Below are 19,686 nucleotides of genomic sequence, written 5' to 3'. Positions count from 1 at the left end.
TTAAAGTTTTCAGAGTGCTGAGAACAATGTTGGCAATAAAAACTGTCACAAGCCATTACTTTTGTCCCCCCCCCCCCCCCTTCTTGCAGGGGGCTGCCATCCCCTGAACCCCCCACGACTTTCGTTTTTTTGTTTCCGGTGTAGATTCTACAATAGGCCTAGATCTAGATTTATAAATTTCTAGTTCTAGGCGCTTTTTCTGTAGTTCCCACCCCCCTTAACCCTGGAAGCGCGCAGGCCCATATATATAGGGCTGACCTACTTCGAGCGGGAAGCGCGCAGGCCCTATATAAAGGGCTATATATGCTGACCCTTTTCAATGGAAAATTCCAGTATTTCTTATATATAATACATAAGGAAAATGATGTAGTAAATTACAGGACAAAGTTATAAAAATAGTGACCAATGACTACTTTGCAATTAAATTCTTGACCTCGTAGAGTGTCTCTTGGCCAAGATATCAATCGATAAAGTGACGCGGACCAGCTGAGCGACTACACGCTATATTCACTTGTTCCGCCGTGCTGATCATGTACTCTAATTGTTGAGTTTATCATCGCGTTTTGCGCTTTGTTTGTATATTTATTTGATAGCGTATCATTTTTGAATGGCTCTAAATAGGCTCATATTCTATCAGCTTTGATTTAAAGAAATATAGAATCTATGGTTTTATATATGTTATATATATATATATGCCTTTTATCATCTGTTGAGCCGTAAATGGTCATTTTTCTGTAGCAGGTATACATCTCCCGTACCTCAGCTGATCCCCATGTTTACAAACGATCGGCCGTGGCGGCAGGGCATTTTTTGGCGGGTTACTTCCGGTGAAACGCTGGGCGCTTCTAGATCTAGATCTAGATCTATATATCTAGATTAGATCTAGATCTAGATCTAGATTATAGATCTAGATCTAGTCAGGGTTAATTTGATGTTTGATGCGAGACGAGCTAAGATATATCAAACCTAACAACTGCAAAACATCAAATTATGGTTTAATTCAGGGGGGCATGCCAGCCCCCCCTGAAGAACCTTCCCCCCACTCTTGTTGGGGCCAAAACCGGCAATAACTATTGAGGGGTGGGAACTACCGAAAAAGCGCCCGCCCATTTCTATGGAGTTAGGCTGGGACCACTTCTTCCGAAAAGTGCCTATAGGCAAGATCTCCCGTGACCACGAACCCGAATCAGGAATGCCATATTACATCACTAAGACTAAGACTTTAGATCTAATCTAGATCTAGAATCTAGATCTAGTAGATATAGAATCTAGATCTAAATCTAGATCTAGTCAACCAACAAACGTACAACTTCACTGACTAGACTAGATCTAGATCTAGATTTCTAGATCTAGATCTAGATTCTAGATCTAGCCACTCCACTCCTCTAGGGTCACAACAAGGAGCTGCCTCTGGCACTGGTCAGGCCTAACGACCCTGCATGCATCCTTATTGTCTCTGCAAGTGTATTCATTCCATTTCAATCGGGCAACACTATTCTATACGTTTGCTTAAATACCTGAAACCGGTAAACAAGAGAGTTTAAAAAGTAGGGATAACTTCTGTCGTTTGCCACCAAAACCTACTTTCACTTTGGAAGTGCACAGTGCGCAGTTCGCGGATCCCGCCATTCAATGACAGGTTTTTATAGATTTTCTGGAAAAATCACAGGATTGCCTGCTGCCAGCTTGACTGACATACTCAAAATAGTTCTTTATTAGGGACGTTGGAACCTCTAAGCTCAATGTGTATCATCGGTTCGTTTGTTTAGATTAGATCCAAAAAGAATTTACAATTTTTCAACTGTTCTCCAAGTTTAGGTTTCATTCAGAAAAAAGAAGAATTTGTTCATAGATCATTTGTGGTAGCACAAATGGGGTAGGGGTAAGAGATATACACCATTTCTTCAAAAATGAGCAAACTAATGATTTTGCATTATAGATCGCACGAAAACATTTATTTTATATAGATCTAGTGCAGTATCATGTATGCACGGGATCCCAAGAATACCACTCGGTTCAAGTTTATAGCACGTAGATCTAAATGGAACTGGCAACCTCGTAACGACTGGACCAACCAGGCAACAACAAAAAGACTAATCGCTATTATTGGCTATCGTACCACGCAACCTTTGGCCCCGTTTCATCGATTGACTATCGACTCGGCGTCTTCGACAAGTGTTGGTCAACTTCACTCTGTGAGTCAGTGTAAGTTTGGCGTGCGTGAATGACCACGTCTCCAAATAGTTTTTGTATTTTTGTTGGGTTTTTTTACGTTTTAGTGACATTGTTTAATTAAAATTGGTTTCCCTCGAAGTCGGAGCTGCACAGACTTCCATTGTGAGAGGTTTGGTATGTGTTTCTTTGTTATTGTTATTGTTTATGTAGGTCAGGTCAGGCACGTGGAAAGTTAATTTCATTAATTTAACTTGATCTAGAGCTAGCCTTTTAAATCTTTATCAAATTCTTAATTGAAAAAGAAATTTTTTATTATGAAGTGCCTTATTACTTCGGAAATACAAATAGTTTAGAAACAACAGAAATTATAAGCATTGGAGAGATTTTCTGTGATTTTATTTACTTGCGTCTGTACAGGTACAAGGGAAGGACCTTGACTGCCTTGAGGCGATGGCGTGGACGGCATGGTATGATGAAATTATTATTTGTAACTTTGTGACGATGTGATTGATTGTGACGCATGTCAGCAAAGACATCCAGATTATATGACATTTGTTTGAATCTAATTTAATATTATGTTATGTTAAAATTGAATTTACTTGCTAGACACAAAGTCTAAAGTGGTCTGATGAACTGTCAAGAGTAGGGCCTAGGTTCTTAGATTCTAGTATTTCTAGGCCCAAATAAAGGCATGGGGGCATGTCATTGTCATCAGTCACGGGTTTCAGTTTTGTCACCCATGGCCACCATGTGTTCCAGTTTCTGAGTTTAGTCACACACATTATATATACCTATAATCCTCCCATAAGTCTGATAAGTTGATTACGTTTTGTGGCCAAAATACTGGTGAATACTAAAGTAAAGGCTAAATCTGGTTTTAAAGGAGATTAACAAAACAGTTCATACTTTTTAAAGTGTGACATTTTGTGATGGGATCAGCTTCTGTCCTGTGGAGAGTAAAAGACGATCTGGGTGAGCAGAATTTCTGTATTTCAGAATCAAAGTTGTCAACAACTCTTTTGATGATGGGCTGGGTTAATTTTTGTTTTTTTATATAAAACTTTAAACGACAACAAATAAGCTCCGGTTTAAGAGCATCTATTTAGATTCTAGATTTCGTAGTATCATAATGAATATTCATAGCTCTCCTCATTTTTGCAAGAACAAAGGCCCCACATGGTAGATAGGGCTGTGGACAGAGGAGACAAAGATATACACACTGTTGCCGTCAAGGCACTCAAGGTTACTCTGGTTTATAGAGGGATGGACAAATAAAAATAAGGCCGGCACTATTTCTCCGAACGTTCGGGAAAATAAAGCTGGGCACTATTTCTCCGAACGTTCGGGAAAATAAAGCTGGGCACTATTTCTCCGAACACTGTGAAATATCATCCTTTCCCGCAAATTTCGGATATTATATATAGATCTATAAATATAGTATAGGCCTACCAAAGATTGTTCGTATACAATATGGTTCAATCGGTCCAAAAAAATGTCCGCAGTAAATATTTATATAAAGAAATGCTACAATTCCAAACAGTTTTTCGCTACAGATATGACGTGTTGCCTATGAAAAGTGCTGCTCTTAAACGTAATGTGTTGTGTTCACTCGTGTGCTGTCTAGATCTAGATCTAGATCTACGGAGGGTTATTGATAACGACACATAGAACTGGCATATCTGCGTTTGTCACTGCTGCGACCAATGTACTGACACTGGCAAGCCCCTTAATGTGTGTGATTCCACAATTTACATGTAATGTTAAAACAGCCAATCTTCTTCGGACAGGTGGACACACGCCCTTATTTGTTAATGTTTGTTGTTGTTTGTGGGCTGTTCTAATTTTGATTTCTTTCTGTTGTGAAACCTTTCTTTTTCACGTTTTTACACTCATCTAAAAATCTCTAGAATTGCTCTTGAAAATTGAAATAGATATATAGACCCAAAATTTGCCCCTGTGTGTGTGTATGTATGTATGTATGTGCGTGTGTGAGTGTGTCTGTGTGTAGTAGTAAGTGGAGAGTGAGGAGCGTGTGTGTGTTTGTTTTTCGGGCTTTATTTCAGCCTTTATTCAGTAACAGTTCAAAGTATACAAAAATAGAAACACAGGATCCATTCACTCCAGGGCTCAAGAGTCGTTCATCTCTTTCAGTTTCACTCATTCATTCAATTTCCGTGTTCTCTCCCGCGGCTCATCCCCGTCCGTATGACTTTCACACCCCACCCCCTCCCTCCAGACACACACAAAGAAAACCTCACTCATTCCCTTGCACCCTGCGAACCATGGACAACAATATCTAGGCAAAACACTGCCTGAGCTGCATTCCTTTCGTTCGTGAGCTGTGGACCAGGCCAGGAGGGGGGGGGGGGGTCGGTGTCGTCTTGTAGTTGCTGTCACCTGTGGATACACTCGCACATTCTTCCTTTCACCCGCTCTTTCACTCACACTGTCTCTCCATCCACAGCTCAGCTCGTCATACGTTCAAAAGTTGCCCACTGGTCATGTTTAGTTAGTGTGTGTACATGTGCATGATGGTGGTGGGTGTGTGGTGGGTGTTACTGAAGGTTGTCTGTAGGCGGGCTTGCCATGCGGTGTTCCTTCCCAGACCAGAGGCAGAATGAAAGTTGGCGCCGAACTCTCGCAATAAATAGGCAAAAAATCACGAGACCGGAAGCCGGAAACCGTTCGGAGAAATAAAGATCGGCACTATTTCTCCGAACGTTCGGAGTTCAATGGAACGCATTGTGTTATTTTATGCTCGGTTTGGAAACACACGTAAAATAGGCGGGTGGATCAAAAATTTTTGCCTCTTAGAGATGGCAAAGGGAGCACTGGCTATAAAGATAAAAAGATTGACGAGCTCATTGTCTGCATAGGTATCCTCTACTCCACTTCCTTCAAACATGCACAAAAAGTGCTTGCTAGACTGGACCATGAAGTGGTTTTTGGTTTGGTTCAGGCGGTTTCTCTTCCTTTCACATCATCACGATAGTGACAATATGAACGTCGACCCTCTGTGCTGATAAAATAATTTTTTAGAAACTCTCTGTTTTCAACCATGCTGCTCAGTCAGCAAGTGGCTGGTCATCTCTGATAAATCTGATATATGATGAATGAACTGAATAAAATATAAGATCAGGTGATATTTTACCTTCCCAGAAGGAAATTTTTCCTCATTGTACAGAAGCTGACTGTGATTGCTTCTTTGTATTATATAATAGATTAGGGAAAGTGGGGGGGGGGGGATACAGTTAAATACAGTCAGAATTGCTCTAACTGCAACCTGTCCAAGACAATCACCTGGACAAAGGAACACTTCCTGCTTCCTCCTTAGCATTTTTATTCCACATTATGAAACACACTCCTGTTCAAGTGCTCCACATGTTTAAAGCAACCGCTTTTCTCCTCGACGATGGGTGGCTGTCTTGGACGATTTTAACAGTACTAATTTGAGGCATGCCTACTCTATGCACTTTTGGTTGTGACCATCAATGATGTCTCTCTGTTTACTTTCAGCCTGCTGTAAACTTCGACCTGCATGTTGAATGTTGAGAATTCCAGGCTGCAAAATTTTTGACTCAAAGGGACAATGGACACTTCACATCCTCATCGTTTACCACAGGACAGCTGTGTACCGTCCAGGAAGGGGTACCGTAGGTTAAAAAAAGAAAAGAGGAAAAAATGTAACTCGGGTCACAAAACAGTTGAAGTTCGTGGCCACGGTGAGGCTGCATCAAGTTCCAATAAGTCAAGACAAACCAGTGAAGGTTTAGTTGAACTACTTGAACTTGATCCAGAGTGCCAACATCTTCTAAATATATATCGGCCCATTGGCAATTTACCACAGGAGGAGTCTGTTCGTAGGCCCTCACATTCCAAGAGGAAGACTCAGGCTGCAACGCACAATACGTTTGGGTAAGTGGACTTGGCTAGATCGTTAATCTGCCGCACCTGTGTCCTTGACTCTTGCGGTCTGTCCACATCACAATGTCCTTGCAGTTCACTCCATGACATTGGGACAGTCTTACTCTGTCTCTCTCTCTCTCTCTCTCTCTCTCTCTCTCTCTCTCTCTCTCTCTCTCTCTCTCTCTCTCTCTCTCTCTCTCTCTCTCTCTCTCGCTCTTCCCCCTCTCTCTCTTCCCCCTGTCTCATAGATATGCCCTTTTCTTCAAACTTGATGAGAGCCTTTTTCGGCAGTTCATAATACTTTTACATTACATTCCTGGAAGAAGAAAAAGACAATACATAGCCATAATAATACAAATTTATTAGCCAGATTACTATTTGTAAATCTGTTGATTACTAAAACGCACATAGGCTGATTGGTAGTCATGATAATCCCTTTCTGTGAAGAGTGACACCCCATGGTTTAGCCATCAAGTCATAGATTGAGGAAGACTACAACTAATCAATGTGATTGATATCATGTTTTGTCTCATATGTTATCACGTATTAAACACTTTGAGGTCACTTGGTGCAATAATGTGCCTGTGAAGATTATCCGTTCTGGTCAACTGCGCCTGGCCCGAGAAGTCCGTTGCAGTGACTACTCACCTGGATGGTTGACCAGATGGGGTATTTTGTACTGCTGGCTGTGTGACTGCAAAGTGTTAAGGTGCTGCCATTTTCCAGTGGGTGGTTGGCGGATGCATTAATGTGGTCTGCTCCCTTTTTATTTATCAAACACCTATCATCCTTTTCTCTCATACTTTCTTTGTGTCTGTTACTCCTTAGTAACTTTTCGAATCTCTAGCACTTTCAACCGAAGTCATCTTTCCCTAAAATTGTTAACTCGGAGGTTTGGGCCTTGAGTCTCATTTCCAAAAGTTGTAGATCCCTACGACAGCCTGTCCATATTGCCCTCATGAGAGGTGCGAGTGGTGGCATGAGGTCAGGTCTTTTGAATACCATCATCATCATCTGGTGCCTTGCCGACTGGCGTGAGTGATCATGGACCTCCACTTCACTCTGTCTTGCGTTGCAACGATGGTGTTTGTCGTTCTTGCTGTTCCCAGCCATGTTGTCAACCTGTCCAGTATCTTTTTCGATCTGTCTGCCTCTGCTTCTCTTTTCATCAAACTTAGCTACTGTTACAATTTCTTTCCGTAATGTGTGTCCAAAGCACTTTGCCTGTCGCTTTCGTATATTTGTCATTAGCTGTCGTCTGCAATTTGCTTCAACCAAGACTTCTTCGTTTGTTTTTCTAGCTGTCCATGGGATACGCAGCATGCATCTTATGAACCACAACTATGTCGCCTCAATTGTTCTTTCCAACTGTCTGTTGATTGTCCATGCTTCGCACCCGTATAAGATTGGTTCGATGGAATCTTTGGAATATATAGGTTGATAAATCTGAAAGATATTCTGCCTTCAGTAAGAGTTTTACAGTACTTGCAACACGGTTAAGTTATATTTAGTGATGCCCATATGTTCTATATGTTTATTATGTTCACTTTTTTATAGCCTGTTGTGAAAAGCCTTTGATTGTAATTTTATTTTGGGTAGAGAAGTGAGAGTAAATTGTATTCTGTCATACCAAACTATTATTTCCTGTGGCATCGGCCAACAACTTTTTTTTTCATGCATCTTATTAATTTTTGTAAACTCTTAAGTGAGCAATACAACAAGTAGCATGTTTTCATGTTTTTAAAAGACGGAAACTAAAATCTCAACATGAAGGTAGTGATTCCATCTTTTTGTATAACTTGCTTACACATTCTTTTCATTTTTTTCCTCCAAGGACAAACACATTTCTTCCGGTTCAACCTCTTGCTCATGAGGACCTGTGCTCTCGCAAAGACAGAAAAAAGAAGAAACGAAAAAGGCGTCTTTCTTTGGAAGAGGAGCATAGTACTGCAGGTTTGTTTTTTTCCGTTTATGTATTTTTGATATCATTAAAACTATTTTAATAAAGAAAGAAAGGTGCCAACATTCCAGTTCTAGTATCACTGTGTCTATTCAGTTTTGCTGCCACTTATCCAACTCATTTTAGAAAACCTAAGAAAAGTTCACGCAGTTTAAAAAAAGCAAAAAGATTGATTTTTATGCATACAGCAGGGCTTTTTTTGTTGTAAGGTTTTTGAGGCGCTCGCAACTGCAGAAGGTCAAATGAGCGCCAAGGGGTGGATGTCGACAAGGAAGTCCAAACGGGGAATCAGACTCTCTCTGCTCACCCCTCTAGCCTCAACAGCACAAAGTCTGCCTCGACTATCAAGGCACCCCGGAAATAACAGTCCACAAAAGAGCAATAAACGTAGAAAAGAAGTAGAGGAAATGAAGATAGTGAGGATGAGGAAAGAAAAAGCAACAGTTCCCCTTATGTCCTTATGTTGTTCCGGTACAGTGTATGTGCATCAAGTACATGACATTGAGAAGTCTGCCCATGTACAATTTTACTGCGCCTGCGTAAGAACATGTTTTTATCCCCCTTTTGGGAATGGCCTAAAGACAACTTCAGTCAGCAGCACTGCCCTGAAGGGACAACTATTACAGGGCTGTTGCAAAGCTTTTAATTCAACAGATCTGTTAGAAGAATGACTCATATTTATATGTCTAAAGTTCTGATGCAGCAGTATTATTGTGTTTCAGATTTGGCGATGGACGGCAGTCTTCTGCTTAGAAGGAAACCTGAGAAAAGGAAAACTCGGTGTGCTAGGACGAAGAGCGAGCAGACCGACGCCACCGCCGCTGAGGATGATTCGGAAAGGGAGGAACCGGAGCTGGATGACAACGATCTGTGCGCCATATGTTACGAGATTTTGATCGACCCGCACAAGGTGGTGCCCTGCACGCACACCTTCTGTAAAGTCTGTCTGGGGCGGCTGCAGCTACACGTAAGGTCGGCGACCACCCCTTGCCCCATGTGCCGCGCCACCATCAGCCACTGTGTGTTTGAGAAAGGTAATGATAATAATGATGATGATAAATGGGAGGCAGCGTGGTAAGATCATGCGCTCCTCAAAATATTGAAATCAAAGAAACTGGTGTTTTTCTGGCTGTCTGTCAGTTTTGTTCCAATTTTCTTTTATTGACTCAACACCTTTTACGTTCATTCAAAAACACATTTCTGTGTGGATTTTACTGAAAAACATTGATTAAAGGCATAAAAAAATGTAAATTTTTAGTTCTCAAGGACTCTCATGCTGTGGAAGTTAGCAAACTTTGGCAGCCATTTTCTCGCTAATTTTACCTCTGAGACCAGATGACCCTCACCTCCTTCAATTGCAAATATCTCAACTTCTGTTTAACATAGATGGATATTTGTACCACCAAAAGCAAGGCATATGAACAGGCTTTAAGGTGATACAAATAACCCCATATGCCCAAAAAGTGACAACCGCTTGATTCCCCCACATCGTGCCACACAGGCGCTCGTCGATTTTTAGGCATATATGGAGTTATTGGTATCATCTTAAAGCGTTTTCAACTTTCATATTATGTCTTGCTTTTGGTGAAAATGAAATACCCATTTTGTCTTGAACAGAAGGGGAGATATTTGCGACTGAATGAGGTGGGGGTCACTTGGTGTCAAGATGTAAAATAAGCGAGGAAATGAGTGTCAAAGTTTGGTAGCTTCCAAAGCTTGGAAACTGCAAAATTTACATTTTTTGTGCCTTTGATCAACGATTTTTTTTTTTTTTACACATATGTTTTTAAGCGGTCATAAAAAAATATTGAGGCCAAAAAACAAAAAAGAAAATTTGATGAAAATTTTGCCTAAAGGCCAGAAAAATGCTTGTTTCTTTGACTGAATTATTTTGACGAACGTCTGATTTCACCATGCTGCCTCACATAATAATGTATACACCAATTTCCCATTTGGCTCGGTCCTTCAAACTGACAATTGTCAATAGGGGCATAGAACCTACACCATTTTCATCGATGATAAAGAGCATTTGGTTTGGGGGGGGGGGCTTCTTCTTGTGCAAATTGTCCCACAATAGTAGATAGCAGGGGGTGTTGGCATTTACCAGCTCAGTAGCAATCTCTATACACTTATCAGTTTAGATTAAGACCATAGCTGCCCTGTAACACTCTGAAACATTCTCGGGAAGCATACAGTGCAAGCAGCTGAGTAAGTGCTTTCAAACAATTGCAGACTCATAAGATCATTTGCTGTCTATAGCAGGGTGCCCTTTCACACCTGGCTGAAGAGGAAAATTTGTGTAAATCGCCTTTTCCGTGAACACACCAAGCCCCCAATGGGGTTTGAACCCACAACATTTAGGTTAGGATTGGAACAGCCCAATGTTCCGTTGTAGGTTATACTTGGTACTTTGGTTCTTTTGCTTTGTTAAATATCTTCTTTTTTTTTTTTTTTTTTCTTTTTTTTTTTTATTTCACAGAATTGACCAGTGTTCTCAAAATGAAGTATCCTAAACTATACAGAGATCGACAGGCGATAATAAAACCGGTGTTCGAACACCAGCTTATTAGATTGCCAAATGCGACCTGGCAACAGACATATTTCTCACAGCGCAGCGCTTTTGTCCGATTGAGACAAGAGCCTGCTTTTGATTTCATGAATGATGACAGTAATGTTAGAATAGTGATTAGTTTTATCTCTGTGTATTTTATTTACACTTTCATTGTTTTTGCTATTTTTGCTGGCACGAGGGGCTTATTTAGGTTTGTTTGTCATGCACTTATGTAATAGAGTCAGCATTTTGTTCTGCAATCACATTGGCGGGAGGGGGCTCTCGTGACCTAGAGGTTAAGGTGTTGGCCTCTCATTCAAAGGTCCCGGGTTCGAATCCGGGTAGCGACCGAAAAATTTTCTTCTCTAAAATTGTCTCCTTTCACCTCCTTTCCTTCTCTCTAGCAATGTTCTGTTGTCTGCTTTCATTTCCACTTTCTGCCCCCACCCCCTCACCTCCTTTGCCCCTCCCTCCTCTGGGCTCCTGACTCTTTCTGCAGCCTTTCTACTGCTACTCCTTGGCTCCTCCTTACTGCTGTCTTTCTGCCACACCCCTGATCTTCTGGTAGAAAAGATCTACACCTAGCCTTCTCGGACAAGGGCGAAAAATCTCGGAGGGCTCGTGTGCAAGTTGCGCACGTTAAAGATCCCTTGGTGGTCTAAAATCGATAAGAGTAGGCTTCGGCCGCCACCCGGGCAAAATTCAAAAATTTCCTACCAACTGAAAATATTAGGTGTGTCCCGCGCGCTCATATGACCTATGCAGTTGCGAGCGCCGTAAAACACTTTACAAAAACAAAAAACATTGGCGGGAAATTTGTATTCTTAGTAGGTTTTTGCTTGCTCATGGGACCTTTTCCTGGATGTTTTTGTTGTTGGCATTTTTTTTTTCATTGTTTCGAATTGAATCATGAGTACCATATGTGTTCTGCCTAAAGCCATATCTGTAAGTGTATATATATACAGTAGAAAACAACTACTGCGGGATCTTACTGGAATCCCCCTTTTTTTTTCTCTATTTAAACTCAATTACCTGTGCTCGGGTTTATTGGGGCAAGGAAAGGGCCAAACTCGGATACAGCGTGTGAGATGGAGCGAGCTCCAGCCGAGGGGAAGGGGGTTGGGGGGGCTGTAGGCGGGATCCAAACAGGCAGTCAGCGGTGCGGGATTGTGAATGGCCAGTCCAGTGATGGGTGAGGTGGGGCAGGAGGCAGAGAGAGCTGGTGAGGAGAGATGCGTTACGCGAGCCACTCCAAAAGTGATGTGCCGTAGCTTAGAGGCTCAGTATGAGAGTGTATAGGCCATAGCCCTAGGCCTAGGCTAGGGCTAAAAGTAAAAGAAGAGGAGAGTGTGTAGCGGGTGATTCCTGATTCATTGAATTGAGATCGTTGGTGCTCATAGGCTTACGCACGCATCCACTTCGTTAGTTCTACAATTGTCCTTCCGGTACGACAGACAGCACAAACAACAAGACAGAGGAAAAGATGGCTTCCAACAGAAACAAAAGGAAATGCTTCTCTCTGGAATTGAAAGCCGAGATGATCAACGGCGTTGACAAGAAATGAAAGACTAATCAAAAGCACAAATTCTATTGATATGGAAGGGAGGTATTTGTGTGGATTTTAAGAAAATTTGTGGTAATTTCCCCTTTGCATTCCTATAGCGGGAACTCGCTTACAGCGGGATTTTTCTTCTGGAACAAAATGTCCCGCTATAGCCGTGGTCTACTGTATATCTTACTGTTGCTTGTTGTCACCCTGTATCTTTTTGTTGTGTGGTGCTGCTGCCACTGCCTTTCCCAAGCACACAACGTCAGGCCCTTGACGGGATTCAAACCCACAATCTTTGGGTTGCGAGCACGACGGACTAATCTTCTGTTGGCTGTGGGTTATATATAGTGTGTACTAATGTTCTTTTGGTTTGCCTGTTTTTTCTTCCTCCTCAGAACTGACTAGTGCTCTCAAAATGAAGTACCCTCAGAAATACAGTGATCGACTGGCAATAATCACACCACTGTACAAATGTCAGCTTAGATTGCCTAATGCGACCAGACGAGAGACAAATTTCTCGCCACACAGAGGTGTACGGAGAGTTGCTGTCCCGTTGAGAAGACCGCCAGATTTTGCTTTCTTGTTTGATGACAGCATTATGGGCTTAGTGTTTAGTTTTGTTTGTATCTTTACTTTCTGTATTTTTATTTCTCTCTTGATGATGATTTTTCACCCGTGAAAAGTTTTTTTACCTTCATTTGTTGCACACTTGACTTAGGTGTTAGTTTGCATTTTGATCTGCAATCACATTTGCAGGGATTTGTATTCTCAGGCGGTTTTTACTTTCTCATAGGATCTTTTCCTGGTTCTTTTTGTTGTTTGCATATTTTTTTTTATTGGTTCGAATTGAATCATGAGTACCGTATGTGTTCTGCCTAAAGCCTTATATGTGTACGTGTATATATATATATAATATCTTGCTATAGCTTTTTGTCACCCTGTGTCTTTTTGTTGTGTGACACTGCCTTTCCCAAGCACACAATGTCAGGCCCATGACGCGATTCAAACCCTCAACTTTCCGGTTGTGAGCGCGAGCACAGCAGCCCAATCTTCAGTTGGTTGTATGTAGCTTATATAGCGGGCGCTAATGTTCTTTTGGTTTGTGTTTCCTTCACAGAACTGACCAGTTCTCTCAAAACGAAGTACCCTAAGACATACAGTGACCGTCTGGCCATAGTCAACCCACTGTACAAATGTCGGCTTAGATTGCCTAATGCGACCAGACAAATGACAACTTTCTCGCCACACAGAGGCAGACAAAGAGATGCTCTTCGATTGAGAAGAGCGCCAGATTTTCCTTTCTTGATTGATGACAGTATTATGGGTGTAGTGTTGAGTTTGGTTCCTGTCTTTGCTTGTTCTATTTTTATTTCTCTCTTGGTGTTTTTTCAGCCGTGAAAAGCTTTTTTACCTTCCTTTGTCGCACACTTGACTTACATGTTTGCATTTTGATCTGCAAGCACATTTCCAGGGATTTGTATTCTCAGACAATTTTTACTTGCCCGTAGGATCTTTTCCTGGATGTTTTTGTTTGCAATTTTTTGGGTTTTTTTCATTGGTTTGAATTTAATCATGAGTACCATATGTGTTCTGCTTAAAGCCACATGTGTTCTGCCTAAAGCCATATATATATGTGTAAGTTTACGTATAACTTACTATTGCTTGTCGTCACCCTGTGTCTTTTTATTGTGTGATGCTGCTGACACACACTGCCTTTCCTACGCACACAACGTTGGTCTCTTGACATGAGAGGATTCAAACCCTCAACTTTCCGGTTGTGAGCGCGAGCACAAAAGCCCAATCTTCAGTTGGTTGTATGTAGCTTATATAGCGGGCGCTAATGTTCTTTTGGTTTGTGTTTCCTTCACAGAACTGACCAGTTCTCTCAAAACGAAGTACCCTAAGACATACAGCGATCGTCTGGCAATTGTAACACCACTGTACAAATGTCGGCTTCGATTGCCAAATGCGACCAGGCAAAAGACAAATTTCTCACTGCGCAGAGGTCGAGGCAGAGCTGGTGTCCGTCTACCAAGGCGCCCTGCTTTTGATTTCCTGAACAGTGATAATATTTTAAGGATAGTGGTTTGTCTATTTTGGGTCTTACTTCTTTGTATTCTCGTTTTTCGTAGAACTGTTTCTTCCGTGAAAGACTTTTTTATGTTCTTTTGTCGCAAACTTAGACTTTGATATCCACATTTTGATCTGTAATCACATTTACAGCGACTTGTATTCAACTCTCAGACTTTTTGTGGTTGTTTGCTGGACCTTTCCCTGCGTTTCTGCTGTTTACATTTTATTTAATGGTTTGAATTTAACTATCGTGAGTTTGCATTCTACTGAAAGCCTGTCATCATCAGATTCATCATCATTGCCTTTCTCACCCTGGATCAGGATATAGGCCACGAACAAACACTTTCCACCTTTCCCTTCTATCTGGGCTAGACACTTGGTGTTATTCCACGTCTTCCCACTTTTCTGTACATCAGCTTGTGTGACTCTTCTCCAGGTTCCACGTGGTCTTCCCCTTGATGTTTTACTTTGTGGGTTCCAGTCACTTAAAGCCTTTGTATACGTGTATACAAGATGTGGGTGGTTGGCAGGTGCTCTGGTGTGGTTTGCTTCTTCTTTCCTATCAAACAACTATTGTCTTTATCTTTCCTTCTTCTTTTTTATGTTTGTTACTCTCTTGGAACACCTCTAATCTTCTGGCGCTCTTATGACCTTCTGCGGTTGCGAGCGCCGTAAAACCTCTACTAAAACTAAGTGTATAGACTCTAGCACATGACGTACAGAATTTGACAAAATTTGGTAAATACCTAAAAATCGAACTTGTTTGTTTTTTAAGGTTGCGAGTCGCATCACAGTCGTATTGCGGCAAAATGGTACCTTTTGTGACACACGCACACACACCCCTCTATTCCAAGGAGAAAAGTCTGGCTGGCCGTGCCACAATTCAACTGTAGTTTGTGTTGTTTTGCCAATGTGCACTGTGTATACCGTGTTCCTGATCTTCTTATTTCTGATCATGTCATATTTCATCTTGTCCTACTGATGGCTTTCACTTTTCTCGGTCCTTGCATCTCGGGGACATTCATCATCTTGTTTTCCAGAATTAAAAAAATTTTTTTTACGAGCTTTACGGCACTTGCAATACAATAAGGTCATATAAGTGCTGAAGATTAGAGGTGTTACAAAAGGAGAGCAAACACCGAAAAGAAGTAGGAAAGGTAAGGACGATAGATGTTTAATAGGAAAGAAGGAACAAACCACACCAGAGCACCTGCCAACCACCCACTTTCCAGACCTTAGTCTACCCTTTTTTTTTTCCCTGCGGGTTGAAATGAGGATGAAGATGGGTCAGTGAGTGAGTGAGCTTATTTTTGCTCTCTATCTTGATGTCGTTGGTGTATGCTTGTTGAGAGGGAGGCTAGTGTTCTTACACTTGGAAAAGGCTAGATCTAGAGATCTTTGTGCAGTTGGCCTACTCACTTAGTTTTTGTTGTTGTTTTCCTCTTTTATGTTTTTTGTTTTGATTTTGTTTTTTTGCTTCTTTTAGGTTTTTTTTTTGCTTCTTTTAGTCTTTTTTTTATGTTAACCTTGGTTACCACGGTGGGAAAGTATATCAACAATTTGAGCTGTCTCCTAGAAGTTTTGGCTGGAATTTGAGTGGTGCCACAATTATTTTGTCGCCCTTTGTAGAACATTTTCTCTCCTGCCTGGAGATTGGTTGCCCCACGCTTGCAAAGATTTACCTACACTACATCGTGGGTGGTTAGCGGGTGCTCTTGTGTGGTTTGCTCCTTCTTTCCTATCAAATATCTATCGTCCTGATCTGTCCTCCTTTTTTGTGGCTGTTACTCTCTCGTAAGACCTCTATTCTTTGGCACTTATATAACCTTATTGTGTTACAAGTGCCGTAAAACTCTTACTAAAACTTAAGTTTCACCTTCACTCATGTGCGATCTGTTCTATTGCTGTACAACGCACGTGGGTGGTTTGAGGGTGCTCTGGTGTAGTTTGCTTCTTCCTATCAAACGACTATCGTCTTTATCTCCCCTTCTTCTTTTTTATGTTAGTTACTCTCTTGTAACACCTCGAATCTTCTGGCGCTCATATGACCTTCTGCTGTTGCGAGCGCCGTAAAACCTCTACTAAAAACTGAAAGTACAACGCACTGCTATATATGTGACATCAACGTGTTTGCCTTTTGTGTATGTGGGCGATGTGGATAGTAATTGTACTATTCATAATATGAAATGATATTACTGTTGTTACTCATGACATTTTTATGCACTTGCTTTTTTCCCTGGTGTTATGGCCTTAAGTTTCTCTGCTGAGATCTATTTTGGAAAAATATTTTTTTTATATGTATACAGAAGTCAAATATTGTCATGAATATTAATATCTTTTGTGCAGCTGATTTGCATTTATAATGTTTTGATATCATCAGGGTCATCATTGTTTTCCCACAGTATTAATAAATATATTATTAATATGTATATATATTTAAATATATATAAATATTATTTATGATGAAACATCCTTTTTTATTACTTTTTTAACTGTTGTTTTGATGTTGTGTTCTTATAGTAAGAAGGATGCATCTATATATAACTCACATTCCAGATCTCTAGCTTTTTGTAGGACTGTCCTGAATTTTTCACTTCTGGGCCATTTCCATGAAAAATCAGACTGCAATGGCAAATGTAATGCAAGAATGTGACCTCCTGAAGAAGAATTCTGTAATTTTATAAGGAGAGGTTGCCTCTAGAGTCTAACTTTAACTTTAAAAAACAACTAAAGAATAGCTCCATCGCTTCTTAGAATTTTTTTTTTTTTTCAGCAGGTCTTCTTACTTGCTGAAGAAAAATACTCAACAGTGGTAAGAGCCTTTAAAATTTTTTATTTTAGGAAGGTTGCCTCAAACAAAGGAAAAAAAAAAGAAATGAATGGCTTCATCACTTCTTGGAGTATTTTTCTGCAGGTCATCGTCTCGGCATAGCGTGTGTCACTGCAGTTTGAGTTTTCATGGAATAGCTCTTCTTTAGAACAATGTTCACTGCAAATATGGAATTCACAGCAAATAAAAGTCCCATCAGTTTTATGCAGTTTATTTGATAGTTCAACTAAAGCAGGGAGTGCATTTATATTTATTTTCCTCCTCCCCCCCCCCCCCCCCCCCCCCCCCCCCACACACACACACACACACACATGTCTAACATCTTGTAACCTCATGAGTTATGCACTTTTCTGAGGACTGTTCTAACTTATAGTAAGTTATAGTCGGACAAATATTTCCTTGTCTTATTGTACAGTTGTTGTTGTATTTTTCTTGTAATTACATGAGAATTCACAGTTTTGACCATCATACTTGAGTCTTTCAGACAATATGTTCATGCCAAGTCACATGTATACATGTATATGCAGAATTTGTATGAATTATTGATATTATGGATCAGTGGTGTCTGTTGCAAACTGGCCCTCTCTGATAATATTAGCATTTCCAACAGAAAACTGGAATCTTTATTTGATACTACCGTTTTCTGGTTACTGTGTGACGGTAGTTGAAGGCTGACTTTCAAGCCTTTTAGTTTTTTCCCCTGCGGGTATTCTTGAAAGGCTACAGTGGAACCCAAGTTGGACGTAGTTGCCATGATTACACAGTCACCTTCTTACTGAGAGAGAAAGATTGTCTGTGTAAAGATTTATTAACCCTATCCGTACACCCTGTGGTTATTTTGTACCCCCGGGGTTGTATTTTTCACATTTTAGAATACTTCTAGTACGAAGATCTCTTTGAAACTTTCCGAATTTCTCAAAAAATTGTTTTGACAGACTGCTATGCAAAGCGTACGGATCGGATTAACAAGTAAATTTCCTTTTTGGAAAGTGGTGGCATAGAGTTCCCCACGTCGTATGGATACGACAGTAAAACACGACGTACGGATAGGGTTAAGTGATGGCACAGAGTTCCCCACGTCGTATGGATACGATAGTAAAACACGACGTACGGATAGGGTTAAGTGGTGGCACAGAGTTCCCCACGTCATATGGATACGATAGTAAAACACAACGTACAGAGAGGGTTAAGTGGTGGCACAGGGTTCCCCACGTCGTATGGATACAATAGTAAAACACGACGTACGGATAGGGTTAAGTGATGGCACAGAGTACCCCACGTCGTATGGATACGATAGTAAAACACAACGTACGGATAGGGTTGATGCCCTTTTGAACATTGTAACTGTAAGATTATTTAAGACTTAAGAGGCGGGACCTCCAAATGTAACATCCTTGTCCAATAGGACCTAGACAAGTGAGTGGAGAGCCATTGAAAACTCCAAGATCAGAGCGTTCCAACGGGGGATCTAACCAGAACCATAGAGTTTGTCATTCAACACGACCTTTTCATTTTGAAGTAGCAGAGATACAAAGACGAACAAAAAGAAATGTTCAGGAATGTTATCAGACTTTACCATTTTGTACTGTACTGTATGCCATTGATAAGACATTGATATGTCCTGATTTCTATTTTATTGAAGGTTTGTATTTTACTGAAGCTTTGCTGTGATGATACTATATAGTATTTTTTAAAGATATTTTATATTTCCATTCATAATATTTAAGCTTCAGCAAGGTCTAGATCTACCTATGCCTCATCTAGTGGGCTGCTGATGATGGCACTGCTGCTTGGTAAAATGATTTTTACTTCACGTACCAAAGTCAAACCTCGAATATTTCCTCTTGCACATAATGTATAGTATATATGTGTCTGATATATACAGTGGAGTTTGCGTACGTGGAATTTTCCATGGTTAGGGCGGGTTTTCAGAGTTATGAGAGACTGCTCAAATTCAAATAGAAGTAAAGGAACAAATTTCAGGGGTTTTCTTGTCTTTTGGTTTACCACTGTTTTAGATTATTATTATTCTCTCTCTCTTTCTTTCTCTATACATACATGTACATTTACATATATATATATATTTTATATTTTAAAAAATATTCTTTGTTCAGTTTATTCAGGCTCCACTGTATAACTCAGAGATCCGTTCATCATACATGTACAATGATAACATTCTGCGGGGCTTTCACTGATCGTTCTGTCCAGATGCTCATATTTTTATTATGGTTATTCTATAACAACATGATCTGCTGAATTCTATTAAATGTGTTTACAATCTACCTCAAAATGAGTGTTTACCTTTTCTGTTTTTGAGTTACGAGTGTTTGTTTACCTTTCCGACTAAATTTGTGTGAATTTGGTGTATGTTCGGCTTTTCACGTTCTGTTTTTGTGACAAATATATCAGTGTCTGTGGTGTAGCAATTAGGCACTTTGCCATGGCTCTCAGGAGACCCGAGTGGGGAAACTTTTTATTAAGTATCTGAGTCTTTCCTGATGGGATGTTGTATCCCTGTCAGGCAGGATGGAAGCCTGCCTCTTAAATGATGGAAACCTAAATGATTGTGTCAATGTGGAGTAATCAATAATATTATGTTGGACAGTTGAAACACTCAGGCCAAATTAGTAGATTTTCTATTG

The 19,686-nt window shown here is 40.6% G+C and overlaps 1 protein-coding gene across 7 annotated transcripts; it reads left to right on the top strand.

The window, feature by feature from the left end:
- The first annotated feature begins 1,829 nt into the window (after positions 1-1,829).
- LOC101847752 (LON peptidase N-terminal domain and RING finger protein 3) lies at positions 1,830-15,318 on the top strand. Of its 7 annotated transcripts, none has more exons than XM_013086105.2 (6): positions 1,830-2,205; positions 2,593-2,642; positions 5,692-6,090; positions 7,916-8,034; positions 8,764-9,075; positions 14,012-15,318. In XM_013086105.2, exons 3-6 carry the CDS (start codon positions 5,765-5,767, stop codon positions 14,329-14,331), a joined length of 1,077 nt encoding a protein of 358 aa, XP_012941559.1. In that variant the 5' UTR covers positions 1,830-2,205; positions 2,593-2,642; positions 5,692-5,764; the 3' UTR covers positions 14,332-15,318. The 7 variants fall into 7 exon arrangements, with proteins under 7 accessions (XP_012941559.1, XP_012941560.1, XP_012941558.1 ...); XM_013086106.2 differs by lacking the exon at positions 1,830-2,205 and adding an exon at positions 2,212-2,344; XM_013086104.2 differs by lacking the exon at positions 1,830-2,205 and adding an exon at positions 2,212-2,349.
- Positions 15,319-19,686: the final 4,368 nt, after the last annotated feature.

This window comes from Aplysia californica, unplaced genomic scaffold (genome assembly GCF_000002075.1).
Source record: "Aplysia californica isolate F4 #8 unplaced genomic scaffold, AplCal3.0 scaffold00436, whole genome shotgun sequence".
NCBI classification, from domain to species: Eukaryota; Metazoa; Mollusca; class Gastropoda; order Aplysiida; family Aplysiidae; genus Aplysia; species Aplysia californica.
The sequence above is the reverse complement of the archived record's forward strand: the minus strand, read 5'-3'. Positions and strand labels throughout refer to the sequence as shown.